This window comes from Fundulus heteroclitus, unplaced genomic scaffold (assembly GCF_011125445.2).
Source record: "Fundulus heteroclitus isolate FHET01 unplaced genomic scaffold, MU-UCD_Fhet_4.1 scaffold_58, whole genome shotgun sequence".
Classification (NCBI taxonomy): Eukaryota; Metazoa; Chordata; class Actinopteri; order Cyprinodontiformes; family Fundulidae; genus Fundulus; species Fundulus heteroclitus.
Genome location: NW_023397011.1, coordinates 701,925 through 721,991, shown reverse-complemented (window position 1 = coordinate 721,991; position 20,067 = coordinate 701,925). Strand labels below are relative to the sequence as shown.

The following is a 20,067-nucleotide window of genomic DNA, read 5'->3' as shown; positions in this document are numbered from 1 at the left end:
ACAAATGTGTTCCTCAGCCTGATGTACCAGATAACGAGGCCATTGATGAACCGTCAGTGGACATACATTATTGGCAGAATTGAAAAGATGAGGTCCATGTCTCCCTTGCACATGTGTTCATTGTTTCTGAAGAAGTCCTCACAGCCTCTTCAGTAACCAGAGAATGCCCTGCGAGCTCAAGTCAAGAAAAAAGAACAGTTGTCATCAGTGATACCATAACTTTTTACGGTGGCAAGACCTATGTTGTGATTGAGGATGACACTGAACCTGAAATCACTTTTGGTGTACATCAAACAGGGAATGAGGACTCTCTCAGTGACACACTGATCTATGACCTGATGAGTTATCTCAAAGTCCTCTTAATCTTTTGCCTGAAACAATTTTGGTTTTGCACTACTCAAATAGCTTCACTGAAATAATAGAGGCCTTTTCTGACCCTAAAATCTTGAACAAAACACTGAAAGTCAGACGTCTTCTTCCTGACAACTCAGTAGAGTTTCTGTTCATTTCTTTTCTTTTTCCCAACATGGATTTAAAATTTCCCAAGTTGGATGATCTAAATTACTACCCTTTAAATTCAACCAATAATTTATTTCTAGTTTTGTTCTTCTTAAATCTAATGGCATTTCTCCCATTTCTACTTCTATTGCTGTTGTAGGTGTGGTTCTAAATGCTCCAGTACATAATCTTAATGCCTGATGTTGAATACTGTCTAATTTAGCCAGATGTGTTTTAGCTGCTGAACCGTAAACTATACAACCAAAGTCTATGATTGATCTTATCATACCTATGTAAATCTGTTTTAGTGATTTCCTATCTGCTCCCCAGTCACTGCCAGCCAAGCATCTCATAATATTTAAGATTTTCTTACATTTATCAATCACTTTTCCAATATGTATATTCCATTTTAGTTTTTCATCAAACCATAATCCTAAAAAATTTACACACTTTACTTGCTCTAATTCTTGGTCATATAATTTTGAATTTTATTTCCTTGTTTATTTTTTTCTGACTAAATATCATTACTTTTGTTTTTTCAATTGAAAACTTAAATCCCCATTGCAACACCCATCTCTCTATTTCAATAATAACCTCTTGCAATTTCTTTACAATAAAATCCACATTTTTCCCTCTTTTCCAAACAGCTCCATCATCTGCAAAAAGTGAACACCCCATTCCTTTTCCAATATCTTTAAATACATCATTTATCATAATTGAGAACAATAACGGACTTATAATACTCCCTTGTGGAGTTCCATTTTCTACTGTATATTTTCCTGAGATCACGTCACAAATTCTAACTTGTATTTTCCTATTTGTTAAAAAGTCTTTAATCCATTTAAATATTTTCCCTTTAATACCCAACATATATAATTTAATTAATAATCCCTCAACCCACATCATATCATATGCTTTTTCTATATCAAAAAACACTGCCACTACACTTTCTTTATTTACTTGTGCTTTTCTAATTTCATGTTCTAGACATAGCGTTGGATCATTAGTACTCCTCCCTTTTCTAAAACCACTTTGATATTTTGACATATATCCTTTATTATTTAAATAATATACTAGTCTATTATTAATCATTTTTTCCATTATTTTACATAGATTTGATGTTAAAGCTATTGGTCTGTAATTTTGTGGGTTTGAATTATCTTTTCCTGGTTTGGCTACTGGTACTATAATTGATTCCTTCCAGTTAATCGGTCATTTTCCCTCCTCCCAAATTTTATTATATAATTGCAATATTATATATTTCGATTTTTCACTAAGTTTACTTATCATTCTATACCAAATTTCATCTTTACCTGGTGCTGTATTTTTTGTCTTTCTAAGTGCATCATTCAGTTCAGCTTTTGTAAACTCAACATTTAATAAATTATTTGTTTCTTCAACACTCTAATAATTCTTTATATTTACATTTTGTATTTTCTCTTCCTTTTCTTCCCTCTTCACTAATATTATTTGAACTGTGGATTTTACTAAATGTTCTTGCCAATATTTCAACTTTGTCTTTATCTTTGATTATATTTATATTATCTATTTTTAATATAGGATATTCAAACTCTCTCTTTATTCCATTCATTCTCCTAATTATTTTCCACATTTTTTCTATCTTTGTGTCTCTCCCTATTGTGCTACAAAACCTTCTCCAATACTCTCTTTTTGCATTCTTAATAGTTCTCCTTACTATTGCTTGCTTTCTTTTATAATCAATTAAATTCTTATGAATTGGATTGGTTTTTAATACTTTAAATGCTTTATTTCTTAACTTTATTGCTTTTTTACATTCATTTGTCCACCACGGTAGCATTTTCTTATTATTTTTACACCCTGTTTTCTTTATAGAATGACCTGCTGCTTCCATGATTATCTTACAAATGTTTAGATTTATATCATTTATATCCATTCTCATATCTACTTTTTCTAAGTTCATTTGACTCAAGAATCTAAATTTAATTCAGTCTGCCTTATTGAAATTGAGTTTTTTATTAACCTTTATATTCTTATTATTTAAATTTAATCCTATTCTAATTGTTATGGGATAATGATCACTACCAATTGTTGAATTCTTATCAATGAACCACTCACAATTACCAGCTAAAACATTTGATACTATTGTTAAATCTAAAACTGATTCCATCCCTGTTCTTACATTGATTCTTGTTCCCCTCCCATCATTAATACATACAAAGTTTTTCATTTCCATTAATTCTTCTATAACTTGACCATTTTTATCATTACATTTACCCCATAATGTACTGTTTGCATTAAAATCCCCACACCAAATTACTTTCCCTTCCAAATATTCAGTTAACTCCTCCATTATTTCAATTGATAATGTTTTACATGGATTATAAACATTTTTTATTTTAAATTTACCTTCTTGTTCCCATATCTCAGTTACTATAAATTCAAGTTCTTTGCCTTTCCCTAATACCTGATATTGTATCCCTTGTTTTATAAATATTCCACATCCTCCTCCCCCTTCTGAACACAAATAACTTCTGGTTGATCTTCAAGACGGTCAATATAACCTTTAAGTTCCTGTCCGTTAGCAATTAAACTTCTTGCGTTCCACTGTAATATTAACATAAACTACTTTCACCTGATGGTCCTGGTCTCCCATCTCCCTCCAACTTTTTGTTTATATTTTCCCATGATCCTTCTTTAAACCCCAAAAACTTTTCAGCTCCTCTCACTATTATTTTAATCTTCTCAGTTTTATGCTTTGCTTGGTCAGTGCAGTTGATAACATATGCTACAAATAATATAAGTTTTTCTACTGGTATTGTGATATTTTCTTCGGACTGTACTTTGGCTTGCAGTGGAATTTGACTCAGTGTTTGTTCACTCTTCCTTGTTTTCTGTTCCTTCACATTTTTAACTGCTTCTGCATAGCTTATGTTTTTTGTCATTTTCATCTGTATGATTTCTTTTGCCTTCTTTCTTTCTTCACACCCTCCATATGTAACTCTATGTTGCCCTCCACAGTTACAACATTTTTCTTGTACTTCTTTACATTCTTCAAACTTGTGATCTTCCCCACATTTTGGACATCTCTGCTTTCCTTTACAAACTGCTGCTAAGTGTCCGTACCTTTGACATTTGAAACAACGAATTGGTGGAAGGATATATGGTCTGACCTGAAAACTGAGATAACCTATTTTAATGTTTTACGGCAATTCTTTTTCTTCGAATTCAATGAGAATCGATAAACTTCCTAGTCTTTCTCCATTTATTGTTCTGGACAATCTCTTCAAGTTATTCACTTTTGCACCCCCAATACTTCTCTTAAGTTTCTCAAGATCTTCATCTAGAGGGATCCCATAAATCACTCCTCTAATCTTTTTATTTTCTCCCAACACTTTTTTCTCCAACACAGTTTTTTTTTTACAAATATTATCCACATTTAAAGCCTTATTCATTTGTTCTTCATTTTTACAAACTACCAATAGGTTTCCATCTCGCAAAATCTTTACCATTTCGACATCTCCAATTTTCTTTTTTATTTCTCTTGACACCACAATGGGGCTGATGTTATCCTGTTCCTGCTCATTTTTAAGTTTTAATATTATTTTAAATTCCTCCCTCACAAGTTTCCTCCTAACTATCCTTTCTTCATCTGAACTACTTCCTTCCAGTTCTCGTTTACTGCCTTGAATTCCCTTTCCTTCATCTGTTTTATTTCTTCCACGTCCTTTCCCTCTTCCTCTCCCCACTGGCGTCCACCCTTCTAAATCCATACCTTCCTCTATTTCTACCTCCATTTCCACCAGAACCATTCACATACCAGTTTATGCCAAATCCACCTTTTCCAAATCCGATATATTTTTATGTTTTGTTTTTCCCGCGCCGCTCCAAATCCAACTCTTCCGACCGTCCACTTCCACATCCACATCCACTTCCACATCCACATCCACATCCACATCCACATCCACATCCACATCCACATCCTCCGTCCCTCTCCCTGACGCCCTCCTCCTGGTTCCAGCTCCTTATAAAGGGTGGCAATCAGCTCTGATGAAACACACCTGCCCGTCCAACCCTGCAGAGAAGAGAGAGCAAGGAAAACAGGCCTGCACCTAGACCACGGAGTATGACAGTTACATTCACTTCCTTTCTCAATTAGTTCACATAATGCCTATCACCACTGGGTAAATCTCTCTGTATTTCACAGTATACAGAGTTTTTAAACCTGGTGTCTGGGTTCTTGCCACTTCTTGAAGAAAGCCCTGATGACTGTGAATGCACAAAGATTTACCAAGTGGTGATAGTGATTATGTGAACTCATTGGGAAAGGAAGTGAATGTAACAGACATCTATTTAATTACACATTATAGCTTTAAATAATGATGAACATGTTACAATGCCAGTAGTTGAAGCAGATACATTTCATGGTCAAGGATTACAAAAAGTTTTCAAGGGTGATGTGTTTTCCATGGGTCATTAGCAAATTCCTTGTGGAAGGAAGTATTATAATTAATGGCCACTTTTGTACACTTAAAAAGTTAGTAACTGTTTTCAGATGTTTTATAGTTGACTTGTTTTTTAATGATTTATCTGAGAAAAGTGATCAGAGAAAGATTTGAAATGTTTATTCTGTGCCGATGGGCTTTAACTACATACAGTACTTTCACTCAGACACAATGCTTACTCAAATACAAATTTGAGGTACTTTAAATAAGAATTACCAATACCCTTTACTTGTTTCTTTAAATCTATGTCAGACCGGAGGGAAATAGTTTCACAGCTTACATGGGAATTTTTATTTACCATGACATTCAGATTTTAAACTTACAGTACTCTTTTCTAACAATACAAACTTGTACTTAAGTGATCATTTCAAATAATTGATTAATATTCATTGGGTTTATACGATTTTTACAAACGTAAAGGGTGTGAGATCACCTCGTTCTCAGGCAGATCCAAAACGGGAATTATTAATGTTACAGAGATTTAAAGATTTCCCAGTATCTCATTTCTTAGTAATGGATACAGTTCTGCTGCAGCATATGCATCAGTAGGAGCATCCCAGCCATTGTTGTCCATAAGGAGGATGCAAAGTTCAAAAACAGTTTCATCACAGGGATACTGCCCTTTTGGGGTGCACTCCTCCTTGCAAACAGCTATGTCTTCCTCCAAAACAGGTTGGAGTTTGTCTTCTGCTGCATACAGCTGTGGCATGCTGAACATTAGAATAGGGCGCCCTCCAGGTGTTCCATGGGTGGGCCTTGTTATTAGGTGTTTATTCCATGTTCTCACAGCCTTGTCCAGTTCATTCAGTGACAATAAATATTCATTTAAAATGGTTGCCATCAACAAGACCCGTTTACATACTGAAAAGGATTATTTATTTTAGCAATCTATAGACTGATATGAAATAAAAAAGCCAGCACAGTGGGTATTTGGACAATTACAAACACAAAATATTTGGAGATATTGCCTCTGGGAGTGAATATTGAATTGAATTTGTTGAGAGTAAACTGTACACACATCATAGTGTCATTTAAACAGCCATTTATAAATAACCTGGGTAAGGTTGACAAAGCAGAATTGCAATTTTTTGTCCAAGAAGTTGCCTGTGAAAAAGACATCATCTCTCATGGTTTTAAAAATGTCCATCCAAAATTGCACTCTCTGCTTATGTAAAACTCCGCACCATGACTCTATACGCTGATTTGCCGAGCTGCATCTGTAAAGAAAGCTTCCTTCTCCTGCATAATGGTCCTGGTGATTCCTCCCTAAGAACAGCTGCATTTCTCTGACACGCCCATTTTCCGTACCTGGGTCGGCTCGCACCTGCTGTGGACAGCCTACAATACGTGTCACTGTGTTAATGTAGTAAGCCGTCCTCACTTATGGGTCGCTGTTAGTGTAATACGCTTCCACATAATGTGCCAACTAAATCCGTCAATGCAGCCATTGATTGCTATGCCAAACGGCTTAAGTTTATCATATGAATCCATATGCCATAGAGCATCGGACCCTTGCTGATACAGCCTACGATGTCGGAGGCGCCGTGCTCGCCGGAGTTCCACTCCCTTGGGATCCGAAATCTTGATGATGATCCTCATTGTATTCTGATTAACAACAAACCCTCTTTGAATTTCACACAGATGTAACCACCGACGGCCTTGTAGTCAACCATTGCTAGACAGCTCTTCTTCCACAAAAGAGGCAATTTTTTCTGGATCAGTTTGGTTCTTTCTTCGATACAGACCAGGGACGTGCAGAGACCGTTGGAGGGGCAGGTGCTCAAAGTTAAAAGAGGGCACATGGGGCACGGATTTAAAACACGATACAGAAACATACCTTGCTATACAACTGGCTGAAATGTACCAACCCATACTATGAAGAATGTAACATGGAATCAAGGGGCACTATTGGTCCAAACCTTCATTGGTCCTACGCAATATGCATGCTCCTATTTTTTGATGCTTGATTTGAGCATTAGGATGCGTTTTGCCTGTCTAGAAAGAAAAGTCAGCATTATTTGCTACATTTATACAAATGTTATAAGCACGACACACACTAGATGCTGTTGTTATTGTTGCTTTCATTTATTTTTGACCATTTGAGGCAGTTGCTACTCTTGTTTAGACCTTTGCGTAGTTATAATAGTATGATTAGGGTTCCACAAAATAATAGTGTTATTCATTTGACTATTTCTACTTCTAGAATTAGGATAAAGACAAATAAAACAAAGGAACACAATTTACATTGGTTTTATTGTTCATAGATTTCCACACTGTCCAATAATAAATTAGTATAAACCAGGGCCGTGTTGTCCCGGGCCCTAGCAAAGCTGTCAGCTGGCCGGCCTGCAGGTGTATCTATTAGCAGGTTTACCACTTCCTGTAGGTTAACTAAGCCTGGTTTATTACTTGACCATGTTCTTAGTATACACCCCCTTTGTTGGTTGCTTAGCACTGACCTTGCTTGAAGAAGGAAAACTGAAAGCTTACAAAAATGTTGTATTTTCTGTCTAAACTTGGTCTAAATTTCTCCTGCACTTGGTTGTTTATATTATTTTAAGTGAATTTGACTTTCAAAGTTTACCAAAATCTAAAAAATGTCATTCAAACTGCATGTGCTTTGTTTTACTTTTTACTTATACTTTTCATTACATTACTTGAGTACATCTATTTTTACAGTAATTTTCATACTTAAGTACAAGAAATTTCAGATACTTTAAGACTTTTACTCAAGTAACATTTCAGTCAGTTACTTGGACTTTTACCAAAGTCATATTTTGGAGAAGTACTTATAATTTTACTTGCCTCCGAGATTTCAATACTTTATACAACACTGCTTATTTTTACCTGCTTTGGTAAATGTTGCTGCGTTTTGTAAATGGGCCAAGTTTCTGAGGATGACTGCACTAAAAACTCCCACGGAGTCGGGAAAACTGAGTGTCTACTGGCCGTGAAGACATTGGTGGAGTCTGTTCGGATGGGGAAGCATGAGACGGTCATTAAAGAGAAATGTTTAAATTACCAAGAGTTATTCCCAACAGAATTAGTATTACTTGTGTCAGGAGCGTGGGACCCAATGGGACAAATGTGTCCTCTGTCAGTTTTTTCCTTTTGTTACAACTGACAAAGGACGCATTTGTTTATTTTATGTGGTGCCATGATTACTTCAATTATACTGAAAACGTTTGCCTGATACGAGGATAATGATCACATGTTTAAACTCGATAATTATAAGCATTAACGCTCAATACAGCACGTTCTCAACAAGTAAACAGCTCTATGGTAATTTTCAAATGTCCTACAAAAATACTATTTGCATTGATTGTGGCAAATCACCAAAAGTCTCTCTGTTGGAAACAAAAATCCACCTTCCTGAGTCCATCCCTGAAATAAGATGGCTGCTTTATTCTTGAATTTTGTTGCTAGATAGACCCCATGAATTGATCAGAGACAGATTCTAAATGTTATAAAATTAAAATTGAATAAAGTTATGCTAAAAAATATTATGAACTCTGGCAGATTTAGATGCCCCACCCCCCCAGACAGAATTTCTAGGGGAAACACAATCATTCATACCAAGAAGTTTGTTTGTTATAGGAAATGACACAGGCCTCTGTCAAAACTGACAACGTTAACAAAAAAAAAAAAAAAGCTGTTGGATGAACGTTCAATGTTATATCAATATCAACAGCTGGTGTTTGTGGTTGAGATGCTGAAACTCAAAAAAGAGTTCCAAGAACATTGTGATGAAGGAAAATAAAGGAGACTCAGGCGAATTTGAGTTGGCCTTAATTTATACTGCTAATTTATATAAAATTACATGTTTACCTGATATCTTGCAGCCCAAAGGTATAAATATAATTAAGAGTATATACAAAGCAATGGTTGACATCACAGTGGATACATCCATTTCTTGCATACAGCCTAGGTGTTAGACCCATAAAATGTATGCCATCAAATGTGAAGCAATTGGAATTTTCAGAATAGGTCAGACATAAGATACAAAACTTTTTTAGAGACGTGTTTTGTGTTATAAGAAGCCAGATTCTGGATATTTTCTATTTTTTACCTTGGTATTTTCAGGGTTGCAGATAAGACACTTCTGAGATTACTTTAAAATAACTTGTAAGCAATGATTAAAAGAAAAGACTGAATGGACAGAATGGAATAGCTAAACCATTCAGTTACAGAATGAAGATAGACTGAATTTGAATATCATGCTTTAGCAACATTTAAGCAAACTGTCACCAATAAAGCCTGTCAAGTCTCACATTTCAGATAGATTAGAGAAAACAAAATTAAACATGATGTTGGCAGATACAGGGAATAAATGTAATTAGGCATACATAGCATGAGGAGATTAGCAACAGCCCAACTCAACAGGGGAGGCTGTTTAAAAAGATCAACATTCCATCAGGGCACCAAGGGTCTACTGAAGAATCCACTGAAGATCCAGTGATGCAGTGTTTAATCAGGATACGGGAGAAAGGGAGACTTGAGCTAAAGGGGAGGGAATGGTGGTAGCCAGGTTATAAGTTGAGTTTGGCGATGATTGAGGTGAGGCAAGTGGGCTGTAGATGGGCCGGGGGGATATGGATGAAGAGGGGGATTGTGCTGCAGCTGTTGTTGGGGAGTCTGAACTAACCTCGTCCCCTTCTTCTGAGTCCCAGACTTCACTTTGTAAGTAATCTGCAAACAAGGTTTTAGCTCTCTGCAGCACCCTGCTGAGGTTGTGGCGTCGCACCAGGCGATCAAAGTGCATAGCTATCTCATTGTAGTCCATGTTGTTTTTAATGATGTGGTCCCGGTGTTCCAGGAGGATAGATAGGCACAAGAATAGCATGAAGGGATTTCCTTTACCGAACTCATGAGGAGGTGGCAAAGAGCATGGTTTGATGCTGGTGCTTTCAGCTTTTAAAGAGTTTGGTGTGTTAGGTTTGGTGCAGGGGGGGTTGTTGCCAGGTGAAGGGAGGTTATTAGCAGAGGACCTGCTGCCAGTAAGTGAAGAACCTCCGCCAAACAGAATGGGTGAGGAGAGCAAAGACCTATTCTGACTGTGAGATAGAGCGATATTTGTTGATGTTTTTATAGAAGTAGCTGTTGGCGAGCCAATACCTTGAGCTGAAGAAGCTGATACTTTTGAGCAAATTCTTGGTGAAGTTTCACTGCCATTGGCTGCAGGTGAAGGTCTAGACATTGAAGGAGAGTCTGGAGAAACTCCTGGCCAGCTGGAGTTTGAAGGTGAAGATGTGGGAGAGACAGATGAGCCAGTTTTCCAGGGAAGTCCACTGGTGAAGAGAGAGTGTGACGATACCTGAGATAATCCATAGTCACAGTTTTTAATGAGAGGTGTTCTTTCTCCAAGGTCATCCTCACTGTCAACTGTGGACTGCCGCCTTGGGTTGTTTGCTTCCAAAGCCACTGAACCTAGTGCCTGCTCCGCATCCTCATTGTCAAAGCTGCCTTCACTTAGGGCTGTGTAGTATTTAAATTCTCCAAAACTGGTTTGTCTCTGACAGCAATACTCCTGCATATTTGACTTCTCTGTATTTTTTTCAGAATTATTAAATTCAACACCCTCCATTTCTATACCAGAGCCTACAGTTTCATCACAGTTCACTTCAGTGATAGGATTCCTGCTGATATCGGTTTCCTCTCTAGATGGCCTAAGCATGTGTCGTCTACGCTGCTTTTCTGTTTGTACCTCATCATCTTTAGTGCATTTAAAAACTGACTCATCTTTGCACAAAGTTGTTTCGTCTCCCTCTAACAGTGGCCCCAGAAGGTCCACTTCAGTTTCTGGAGGATCTGGGGGAAGAGAGCTCCAAGTCACCTCCAGCATCCTCAAAGCATCATCAAATGCAAACTCTCGCTTGAGCTCGAGGAGAAGCCACCGATAACAGAAAAATAGGTCGTCAGCTCCCCGAGATACAAGATAAGTGTAGAACTCAGGATCAGAGTACTGCAGAAGCAGCTTCAGGTGCTGGAACTTGATGGACATGAGCTGCCCATCTGGTTGAAAGTTGCCCTCCAAGCGTTTCATAATGCCACAAAAACAAATGAAGCTATGTGCTTCGTTGTCCATTACTGCAAGTATAGGTGATGCAATATCACTCATGCCTTGGCAGTAGGATATCTGAAAAACAGCATCAGCAAAAAGTTAGAAAACTTCATTACAAACTACACTTATTAAAAAGCTGCTTTAAAGAATCAACTCATGAACAAAACCAAGCACAGATACTGTTAAACATAGGTCATTTGATTAAAGAAAAGAACAGTAGGTGCTCAATTCAATTAGTCGTTTTAAATTTCTAATACAATTTATCAAGATTGATTTATCTAATACGACTCATTAACATTACAAACACCCACTATATTTTTTTATCTTTGGTTTGTCAGTGAAAAAACATGTTAAAAGGAGAAACAACCAATATTTGGTGAAATCTAGTGGTAATGATGAGTAACAGACTACTACAAAACTCCTTACTTGGCTTAAGCTTTTGCAAATTATTGAAATTGTTTAGACGTCAAAGTCAAAATCAATTCTTGAGATTTCATCTGTTGTTGAATTAAAAAACAAGGTTAAATATCTATTTAGGAATAGACTTGGCTACAGAAAAATTTAAGTTTTTTTGCACCATAAAAAAGGTAACAATGGTTTTGTGTGAAAACAGCAATGCGGTTGTTAATTCAATCTTATAACTGCAGAACTGTCAGACTGCAATACTTTGACATGTGGAAATGTGTTTTTTCCCAGTATGTATTTTATCCAAAGCTCAAGGACTTTTAAATCCTTGACACACCACAACAATATTCAAACATTTCTAAGGTTTTCAAACAAACAATCCTGATGGAGCTATGTATTAATTAGATCCTACAATTAGCTCAAAATATTTACATCATATTTATTTATCTTGGCATGAGTAGGGATTTGGTGGTCCGAAAAAGGTGGTGTAAAGCTTCCATTAGATTTTGTCATGTTTCTATAAAAAAAGCTTTTGTCACAATATTTTCTCAGAAACATTAGAAAGACTAGTGTGAGGGGTCATTACTAGTTTGTACGCCAATCTTTTATCAGCTGTAGCAGCCCTCCTATAGTCTTCTTATCAGCGGTTTAATCGGCTTATGAACAAATTCAAGCCAAATGCATCAAAGCAGTTCAATTAATGGTGTTGATTAAGCTGGGTATTTTAACCCATTTTCATCCTCAGATGTCAAGTGTTCAGAGATCAGCTCTGTCTAAATTACGGTGGCTTAGAGAGTTCAGTATACAGCAACTTAGACACCCATTCAGATATACCACTGCAAGTGGGGAAAAATGAAATATTTTACTAGGATGACGATCGGCACAACACATGCAAACAATTTGTACAAGATATAATTTTCATCTAAAGTGTTCCACAAAAAGGCAGCACTTATTTAAAGTTCCTGACGTGACCTTGTCTGTTTTCATGTATTTTTCATAAGATTTCTGAACCCTTACAGACATAAACTGAACACTTATAGGTTGAACATGTCTCCACACCTGAGGATGTGTAATGGCAAATGTGGTGAGCAGGTCTGTGAGGGCAGTCAGGTGTGGACTGTCTTCTGAGCCTGCATAGTATGGATGAGCCCGGTCGGTCCTCAGGACATCTTTGAGAACATTCCCACGGATAAATTCTAGGTCCTCGTGGCTGACCCTGGCGGTCCATTCCCTCTTCAGTTGCTCATATTCCCTTGTCTTCTTCTTCATGTAGTCCATTCTTTCCTGACCACTCAATCCATCAGGATACACATTCAGAAGGTACCGCCAAACAACCTAAGGAATAACAACAAAATATTCAGAGATTATGTATGCTGCTTGTGCAAATTTTCAGTTATCTGAGTCAAAGCAACAGCAAACAGGCTTAAATCAGAGGCAATTGTACTTTCACTCAGTTTTGGAAAATGTTTGACATCTCAGCCTGAAACTTTTGACACCTATCCAGGAGTCTTTGTTAATTGCGGTGGCTCACGCTTGAACAACCTGTAGTTGGAGCACTGCTGTTTTTTCAAACACATGGGCCACTTTCACACTTACAGCTTTACCCAGTAATTTACTGGTAATTTAGTGGGTCAGGGTTATGTGTAGATAAAGCCAGACAAAGCACACTGTATTTGCGCATGCGCAGGTCAGACGAGTTGAATAATGTTTGCTACCAAACAAACTTCACCGGCTCTGTAATTTGTGTGGAGTGCCGGCAGCGGACGTGAACATAAGGCTCACAGGCTTTGGTTTTAAGGCTTTGAGTCTTGATATACATGCTGTACAATGACCGGTGCACTTGTGCCATGTTCAATTGCTCTAGTTTGGACTTGAGCGGTGCTTGAACAGTGCCGGAAAAAAAACACGATTGCAAGGCTCCACCAAGTTCACCCAAAGACGAAGAAAAAAAAAGTGGTTGTAAACCTCCGCCTTACTATTTCCCAACTGAATAGAATGATTCAGACGGACCGCAACAGGTGGACTTAAGGTTTTTTGCATACATTTGTGTCTAATCATCATTATTAGGTCATCTTATCTTGAAACTGAGGAAGCTGTCAGGCATTAATGTGTGCAAAACAAAACCTCATTGAGGGTAATTGGGTTTTGTTGGCAGCGTTGGGAGTAATCAATTATAAAGGTAGCAGATTAAACAAATATAAATGTTACAATAATACTTCAAATAACTTAAAAAACTAGGACAAAATATTCATCTTTATCATCTTGGTAAGGTGTGCTGTATAAAAGCTTTTTATAACGGTATGATGGTCGATGCTGTCAGCACATCTCCCATGTCCTGGGGCATCTCGAGACAGATAACTAAACTGTTCCGTTTTCACCAGAAAATGCTGTCTAAATAGGGCCTTAGATAGGGCTTGTCATTATTATCAAATATATGATAAAAAAGAATGCCAAAATCTTGTGTTAGTCCAAACAAAATAAAAAAAGTTTGCCATGCATTTTAACAGCACCGTGTTTTTCTCTTTTACTCTTTAAGATAATTATGTGGATGATAATACAGCTGACTGTGGCAATGTTTGACAAGTGCCAAATTCCGTCGAACAAAATCCATTTGATTTTGAGGGACAGTGGCAGCAACATGAGAAAAGCAATGAACAACCTGGGGATGCGCAGCGTCGGCTGCGTTGCGCATACAATACAGTTAATTGTCAATGAGGGACTTTTGTCACAGCGAACAGTCAGTGATGCGGTTGCATGAGCGAGACAGATTGTCAGATACTTTAAACATTCTCCTCTAGCATATTCACTGCTGCAAGACATCCAGCTCAGATGACTGCTGTTTAATATCTGTCAACCAAGCAAATAAAGCTATTTTTTCTTCCTCTTATTTGAGCTCTTTTTTTTTTCTTTTTCTTTTTTATAAATCAGATTTGGAATTCCTGAACCATTTCAAAGGTTTCTTGCAGTTTATGTTTTCATGTTTGACCACAGTTGTGAACCTATTGTTTTTGTCAGTTTCAGGTTCTTTTGTATTAATTTTACATTTGATGTTATACTCCTATTTGCACTGACTGAACAAATGCAAGTTGTGTTGTTTTTAAATGTTTTTATGTGTGTTTAAGTGTGCGGTACTGGTGCTGAGTTTTCAATAAATTTGTAATTCAGTACAGTCATGGTGTTTAAAAAACAAACAAATTCTTTCAAGTCGATCCAGCACTGTATTTCTCTATCAGATCAGTCTCGGATCAGTATTAGCTGATACTTAGCCTCAGATATCTGTATCGGTATCGGAAGTAAATAACATGGATACCAGTGGTGTCAAAAGTACACACATTTGTTACTTAAGTAGAAGTATAGATACTGCAGTTTAAAAACACTCTGGTAAAAGTTGAAGTATCAACTTGACCTCTTTACTCAAGTAAAAGTGAAAAAGTATGTGCTCCAAAAACTACTTAAAGTATAAAAGTATAAAGTAACATTTAAAAAAATGCCACTATATGAACTGAAAGCTTAATTTAAACACTGATTAGTTCTACATGTGGCCCAAGACACAACATAATCATTAACCCATTAGTCAAAGACAAAGTCACTCAAGGAGCATGTTCTCTCTCAAACCTTATTGGAATTCAATTCCAAACAGAGATAGTATTCAAGCCTGCAGAACTGCCAGAACATAAATGTGTGAGTTCCATCAAATACCTAAGGTAAACTATACCCTTTGGTGCAAAAACATTCTAGGTAGTTTGTGTGTGTGTATATATATATATATATATATATATATATATATATATATATATATATATATATATATATATATATATATATATATATAGATAGATAGATAGATAGATAGATAGATAGATAGATATAGCAATAGATAGATAGATAGAGAGAGAGAAAGAAAGAAAGAGATAAAAAGAGAATAGACCAGTTCATTGTTATTGTTTTGATCCGGGTTTTTCGCGCATGCGCGCCGGACTGGTTGGCGAAAGGCGAACACAATGGCGGACGCAAACAGCGAAACTGACGAGTTCTCCACGTATTTTTCTTCTTTAGATAACGTACTACAAGATCATTTTAAGAGTAAGTTGATAGTTGATGGTATCAGATTGCCAGATCCACACAGCAAAAGCCTGAATGGACGGAGCGAGTCTGTGTAATGCTGGCCAAGGGTTCCGTACCGCAACATATACAGCTGCCTTATAAACACGGCAGGCCAGAACACACGAGAGAGCACGAAAGCCCCTGAAACCACTGGACGGCTACAATTATTTTATATCGGGAAAAAGGCTCCAGCAACGCCCGCGACGCCATGAGGGATTAAGCGGTCAGAAAATGGATGGATGGATGGATGTTGTTCACACATGTTTGTGCAACAGCACAAAGCGGCGTTGGACACAGGCCGCGTTTCAGCAGAGGCCCGGTAGGTTAAAAAAAACATTTTTCACTACGGATTATTTAGGTGTTTTTGTCTTGTTCAAATGGGTGGCGGTGTCGGCGACATTGCAGCGTAAACACATAAGTACTAGCGCCCGTGAACGGGGGCATAATAGCAGCAGCAGCAGCTTCTCCGGCCCGTGTAGTGTTTACGCAGCAGCCGCTGGCTTCTGCTGCCGCAGCCCGTGAACGGGCGGAGCAGCGGCTGCTGCTGCTTCAGACAACGGCGGCTGCTGCTGCCGCTTCTCCGGCCCATGTAGCGATCGCCACCTCCCCTCCGCGGCTATTTAAGTAGAACAATGACTAGAGCAGAATTAAGTTGTATTTACCGGAGATGAAGTGTAGACTGCAAATTCTGTTGTAGTATGATGGCTCCCCCAGTCCATTGAGAGTGTCTGCCTGCGCTCTTTTCATTGAAAATATCCATTTCTTTCTTCGTCCTTCCTCCTTCGGTAAACAACAGAAACGTACATCCAACGATTTGGAATGCCTCTCTGTGCAACCGGGAGCACAACAAGTCGTAGGCATTGCTTAGATTCAAAAAATAAACAAACTAAAAGTACGCTCTAAATCTACCCGTTTTGTCATGTAGTAGACGAGAGCAGCTCTGTTTTTTGCCAACCACCGTGCCCGGATGTAGCGCTGACGTCACGCGTGAACTACTAACCAATGAGTGTTTGCGTTGTATGACTCATCCAATTACACTAGTTCTCACTAGGTGTGGATGGCGCCAATGATCTGCATTGGATGGCGCACATTACGTGAAATAAATATTTATAAATTTTAAACTGAAGCCAAGAGTAACGAGTAACGTTTGTTTTAAAAATGTAAGGAATAGAAAGTACAGATACTTGTGTGAAAATGTAATGAGTAGAAGTCAGAAGTAGGAAGAAAAATAAGTAATGGAGTAAAGTATAGATACCTAAAAAGTGTACTTAAGTACAGTAAGGAAGTATTTGTACTTCGTTACTTGACACCTCTGATGGATAGGTGCTCTGTAGGTCTGTCTCCTCTGGAGACAGGACGTCTCTCCAGAGGAATGGCAGCAAAGTATTCCAGCATTTTTAAAATAAAAATGTGTCAATTATGGTAAACCTACAGTTATATCTTGGTGCCCTAACTGGTCTGATGTATACTGGAACTCTAATCTTAGAGGTTATGTTAATCCTTCCATCAACTTTAAAATAATTAGCATAAAACATCACATTGGCCTGGTCAGAGAGCAGCCTTTAGTGGTTACAAAACGTGCAAAAATCCATGGCCAACTGCTGAACATAAAGATATAGGTCGCCTTGTTGAGAAGACGCTTAGCTGACCCCCCATGCGCAGATTCGCACGTGGTCTGTGATTCGATTCTCGGCCGGTCTGAGCTTCGCTGCAGCACCTTTCTCCTGCACCCAATCAGGGAGGTCTTGACTTTAAAAATAATGGTAATTTATTTTTGATCCCACTGGAAGCCATGATCTTCTAGAGATCCGCTCATTTTGTTTTGGCCAAACAAATCGTCGGAGAAGCGTCCAGAGAATGTGGTATTCTTCTCCTCACAGTTAACTGTGCAAAGCCTACCTGAAACTCCAGCCGGTAGCAACGGACGCTGGTTCGTGCCACCAACCTCCTCAACGGAGCAACACCAAGTGAAGGATTTCCTTTTTTTTTTTTTTTTTCAACCCATAAGGTGATAATTTGTGTCTGGGCAGAACCTATTAGGAAATAGTATTTTTTTAATGCTTAAGTACTACAAAGAGCGTTTATTTAACTGTGCTGATTATTTCCAATGTGCGCATGGATTAACCAATCAATCGATCAATTTTATTGTCAACTACAATTTGCATTGCAATCGAAAATTCAGTTCCAGCACAATTGTCCATCAAATTCACTTAAACATTTTGGGGGAACGATTGACTGAGGCCTTGCGTTGCCAAGGAATGCAGCCAGTTGGCCGCTGCTATTTCAGCGCAGCCGTTAGTTGCGTTCCTCCAAACTGCCCCGGACCCCGCCTTACACGGAGTCCACAGGTGCTGCCCTTGAAATCTGTAGAAGAAAGATTTTACATGGGGGAAGTGGAGGGAGATAAAAAAGACAGGTGCTTCACAATTTATATTTTCACATATACTGTGGAGCATCCGACAAAAAACCTCTTTGCACGAGAAGCACAAATAATTACGAGACACATAATTGCAGAAAGGTAAACATTTGAGAGTGGTCGCTTTGTTCTGTAAGTGATTTTTACTGTGTGGGTTTTGTTGATGATAAACTGGCCACGACGATCAGTTTGCCAGAAGCGTTCCCCATCTTAGCTTTGTTATGATATATTTTTCTGGGATGAACCCGGACACAGCACGCACACACAGAGTCAGTTCTTATGAGTGAGTTTTATTGAATAGTGTGGAAGATGGATGATGAGACCAGAGTCTTTCAACGGACGGAGGTGAAGGGTGTAGAAGCTGGCCGGCAAGAGGCATGTGGGGAGACTGACCGGGAGGAACTCTGGAGCCGAACACTGGAGAGCAGAACATCTGAGCCAAGTGCTGGAGAGCAGAGCATCAGAGCCGAGCGCTGGAGAGCAGAGCATCAGAACCGAGCGCTGGAGAGCAACACATCTGAGCAGAGCACTGGAGAGCAGAACGTCAGAACCGTGCAGTGGAGAGCCGAACATCAGAGCCGTGCACTGGAGGGCAGAACGTCTGAACCGTGCAGTGGAGAGCAGAACGTCTGAGCCGTGCAGTGGAGAGCAGAACGTCTGAGCCGTGCAGTGGAGAGCAGAACGTCTGAGCCGTGCAGTGGAGAGCTGAACCTCAGAGCCGTGCAGTGGAGAGCAGAACGTCTGAGCCGTGCAGTGGAGAGCTGAACGTCGGAGCCGTGTACTGGAGGGCAGAACGTCTGAGCCGAGCACAGGAGAGCTGAACGTCTGAGCCGTGTTCTGGAGAGCAGAACGTCTGAGCCGAGCACAGGAGAGCTGAACATTAGAACCGTGCAGTGGAGAGCTGAACATCGGAGCCGTGTTCTGGAGAAAACAAACTGACGGAAAGTCTATGGGCTGACTGTAACAAAAACCAGGTTGAACGGAGTCTTCAGGCTGACGGTAACAAAACGGAGCTGACAAGAATACTGGCAGAGACTGAGCGGGAGTGAACGCTATGGACCGGCGACGGGAACAGAAAGAGGTGAGTCTTATAAAGCGGTGGAAACAGGTGGAAGCAGTTGCGGGTTAATTGCAGCCTGCCAGGTGAAACCGATCAGGCTGCGCAGGAACAAGAGAGGGGGAGAGAGGCTCAGCATGCAGCCAATAAGCTGCATCCTGACAGTAACCCCCCCCCCTCCAAGGCCGGACACCGGACGGCCCAGAATCCCCACGCCAGGCGGGTGGAGGGGGCCCAGGAAGGCGGGCAAGAGTCGAAACCGAACACTGAGGGACCAAAGAGCCAGCAAACACGAGGAACCAAAACGGGCCAGAGAACACCGGGAACCAAAGGGGCCAGAGAACACCGGGAACCAAGGAACAAGAGAACACTGGGGAACCAAGGAACTAGAGAACACTGGGGAACCAAGGAACTAGAGAACACTGGGGAACCAAGGAACTAGAGAACAGCGGGGAATCAAGGAGCCAAAGAACACGGGGGAACCAAGGAGCTAGAGAACACTGATGTGCCAAAGCACAACCAGGGCGCGGCACATCAGGGAAAGGCACGAACGCTTGACTGCGCCGGGGGAAAGAGCGAGCGCTTGACAGCGCCGGGGGAAAGAGCGAGTGCAACACAGCGCCAAAGGGAAGGAACGGGCGCAACACAGCGCCAAAGGGAAGGAACGGGCGCAACACAGCGCCAAAGGGAAGGAACGGCGCAACACAGCGCCAAAGGGAAGGAACGGGCGCACGACAGCGCCAAAGGGAAGGAACGGGCGCAACACAGCGCCAAAGGGAAGGAACGGGCGCGACACAGCGCCAAAGGGAAGGAACGGGCGCACGACAGCGCCCAAGGGAATGAACGGGCGCACGACAGCGTCAAAGGGAAGGAACGGGCGCACGACAGCGCCAAAGGGAAGGAACGGGCGCACGACAGCGCCAAAGGGAAGGAACGGGCGCACGACAGCGCCAAAGGGAAGGGACGGACCAACGGCAGCGCTAAGGAAGGTAACGGGCATACAGAAACGCCTAGGGAAGGAACGGGCGTATGAAACGCCAAG

At 39.8% G+C, this 20,067-nt stretch overlaps 1 protein-coding gene across 3 annotated transcripts in view; it reads right to left on the bottom strand.

Annotated features, from left to right (window-relative positions):
- Positions 1-8,756: 8,756 nt before the first annotated feature.
- The window catches only part of LOC118556007 (TBC1 domain family member 25-like), a 35,186-nt gene continuing 23,875 nt past the window's right edge, over positions 8,757-20,067 (bottom strand). For all 3 annotated transcript variants that reach the window (XM_021313670.2, XM_036133103.1, XM_021313671.2), the window contains exons 2-3: positions 12,508-12,783; positions 8,757-11,118 (exon numbers count right to left, since the gene is read on the bottom strand). In XM_021313670.2, coding sequence (XP_021169345.2) covers positions 9,454-11,118; positions 12,508-12,726 — 1,884 coding nt within the window. In that variant the 5' untranslated portion in view covers positions 12,727-12,783 and the 3' untranslated portion in view covers positions 8,757-9,453. The remainder of the gene's footprint in view (positions 11,119-12,507; positions 12,784-20,067) is intronic.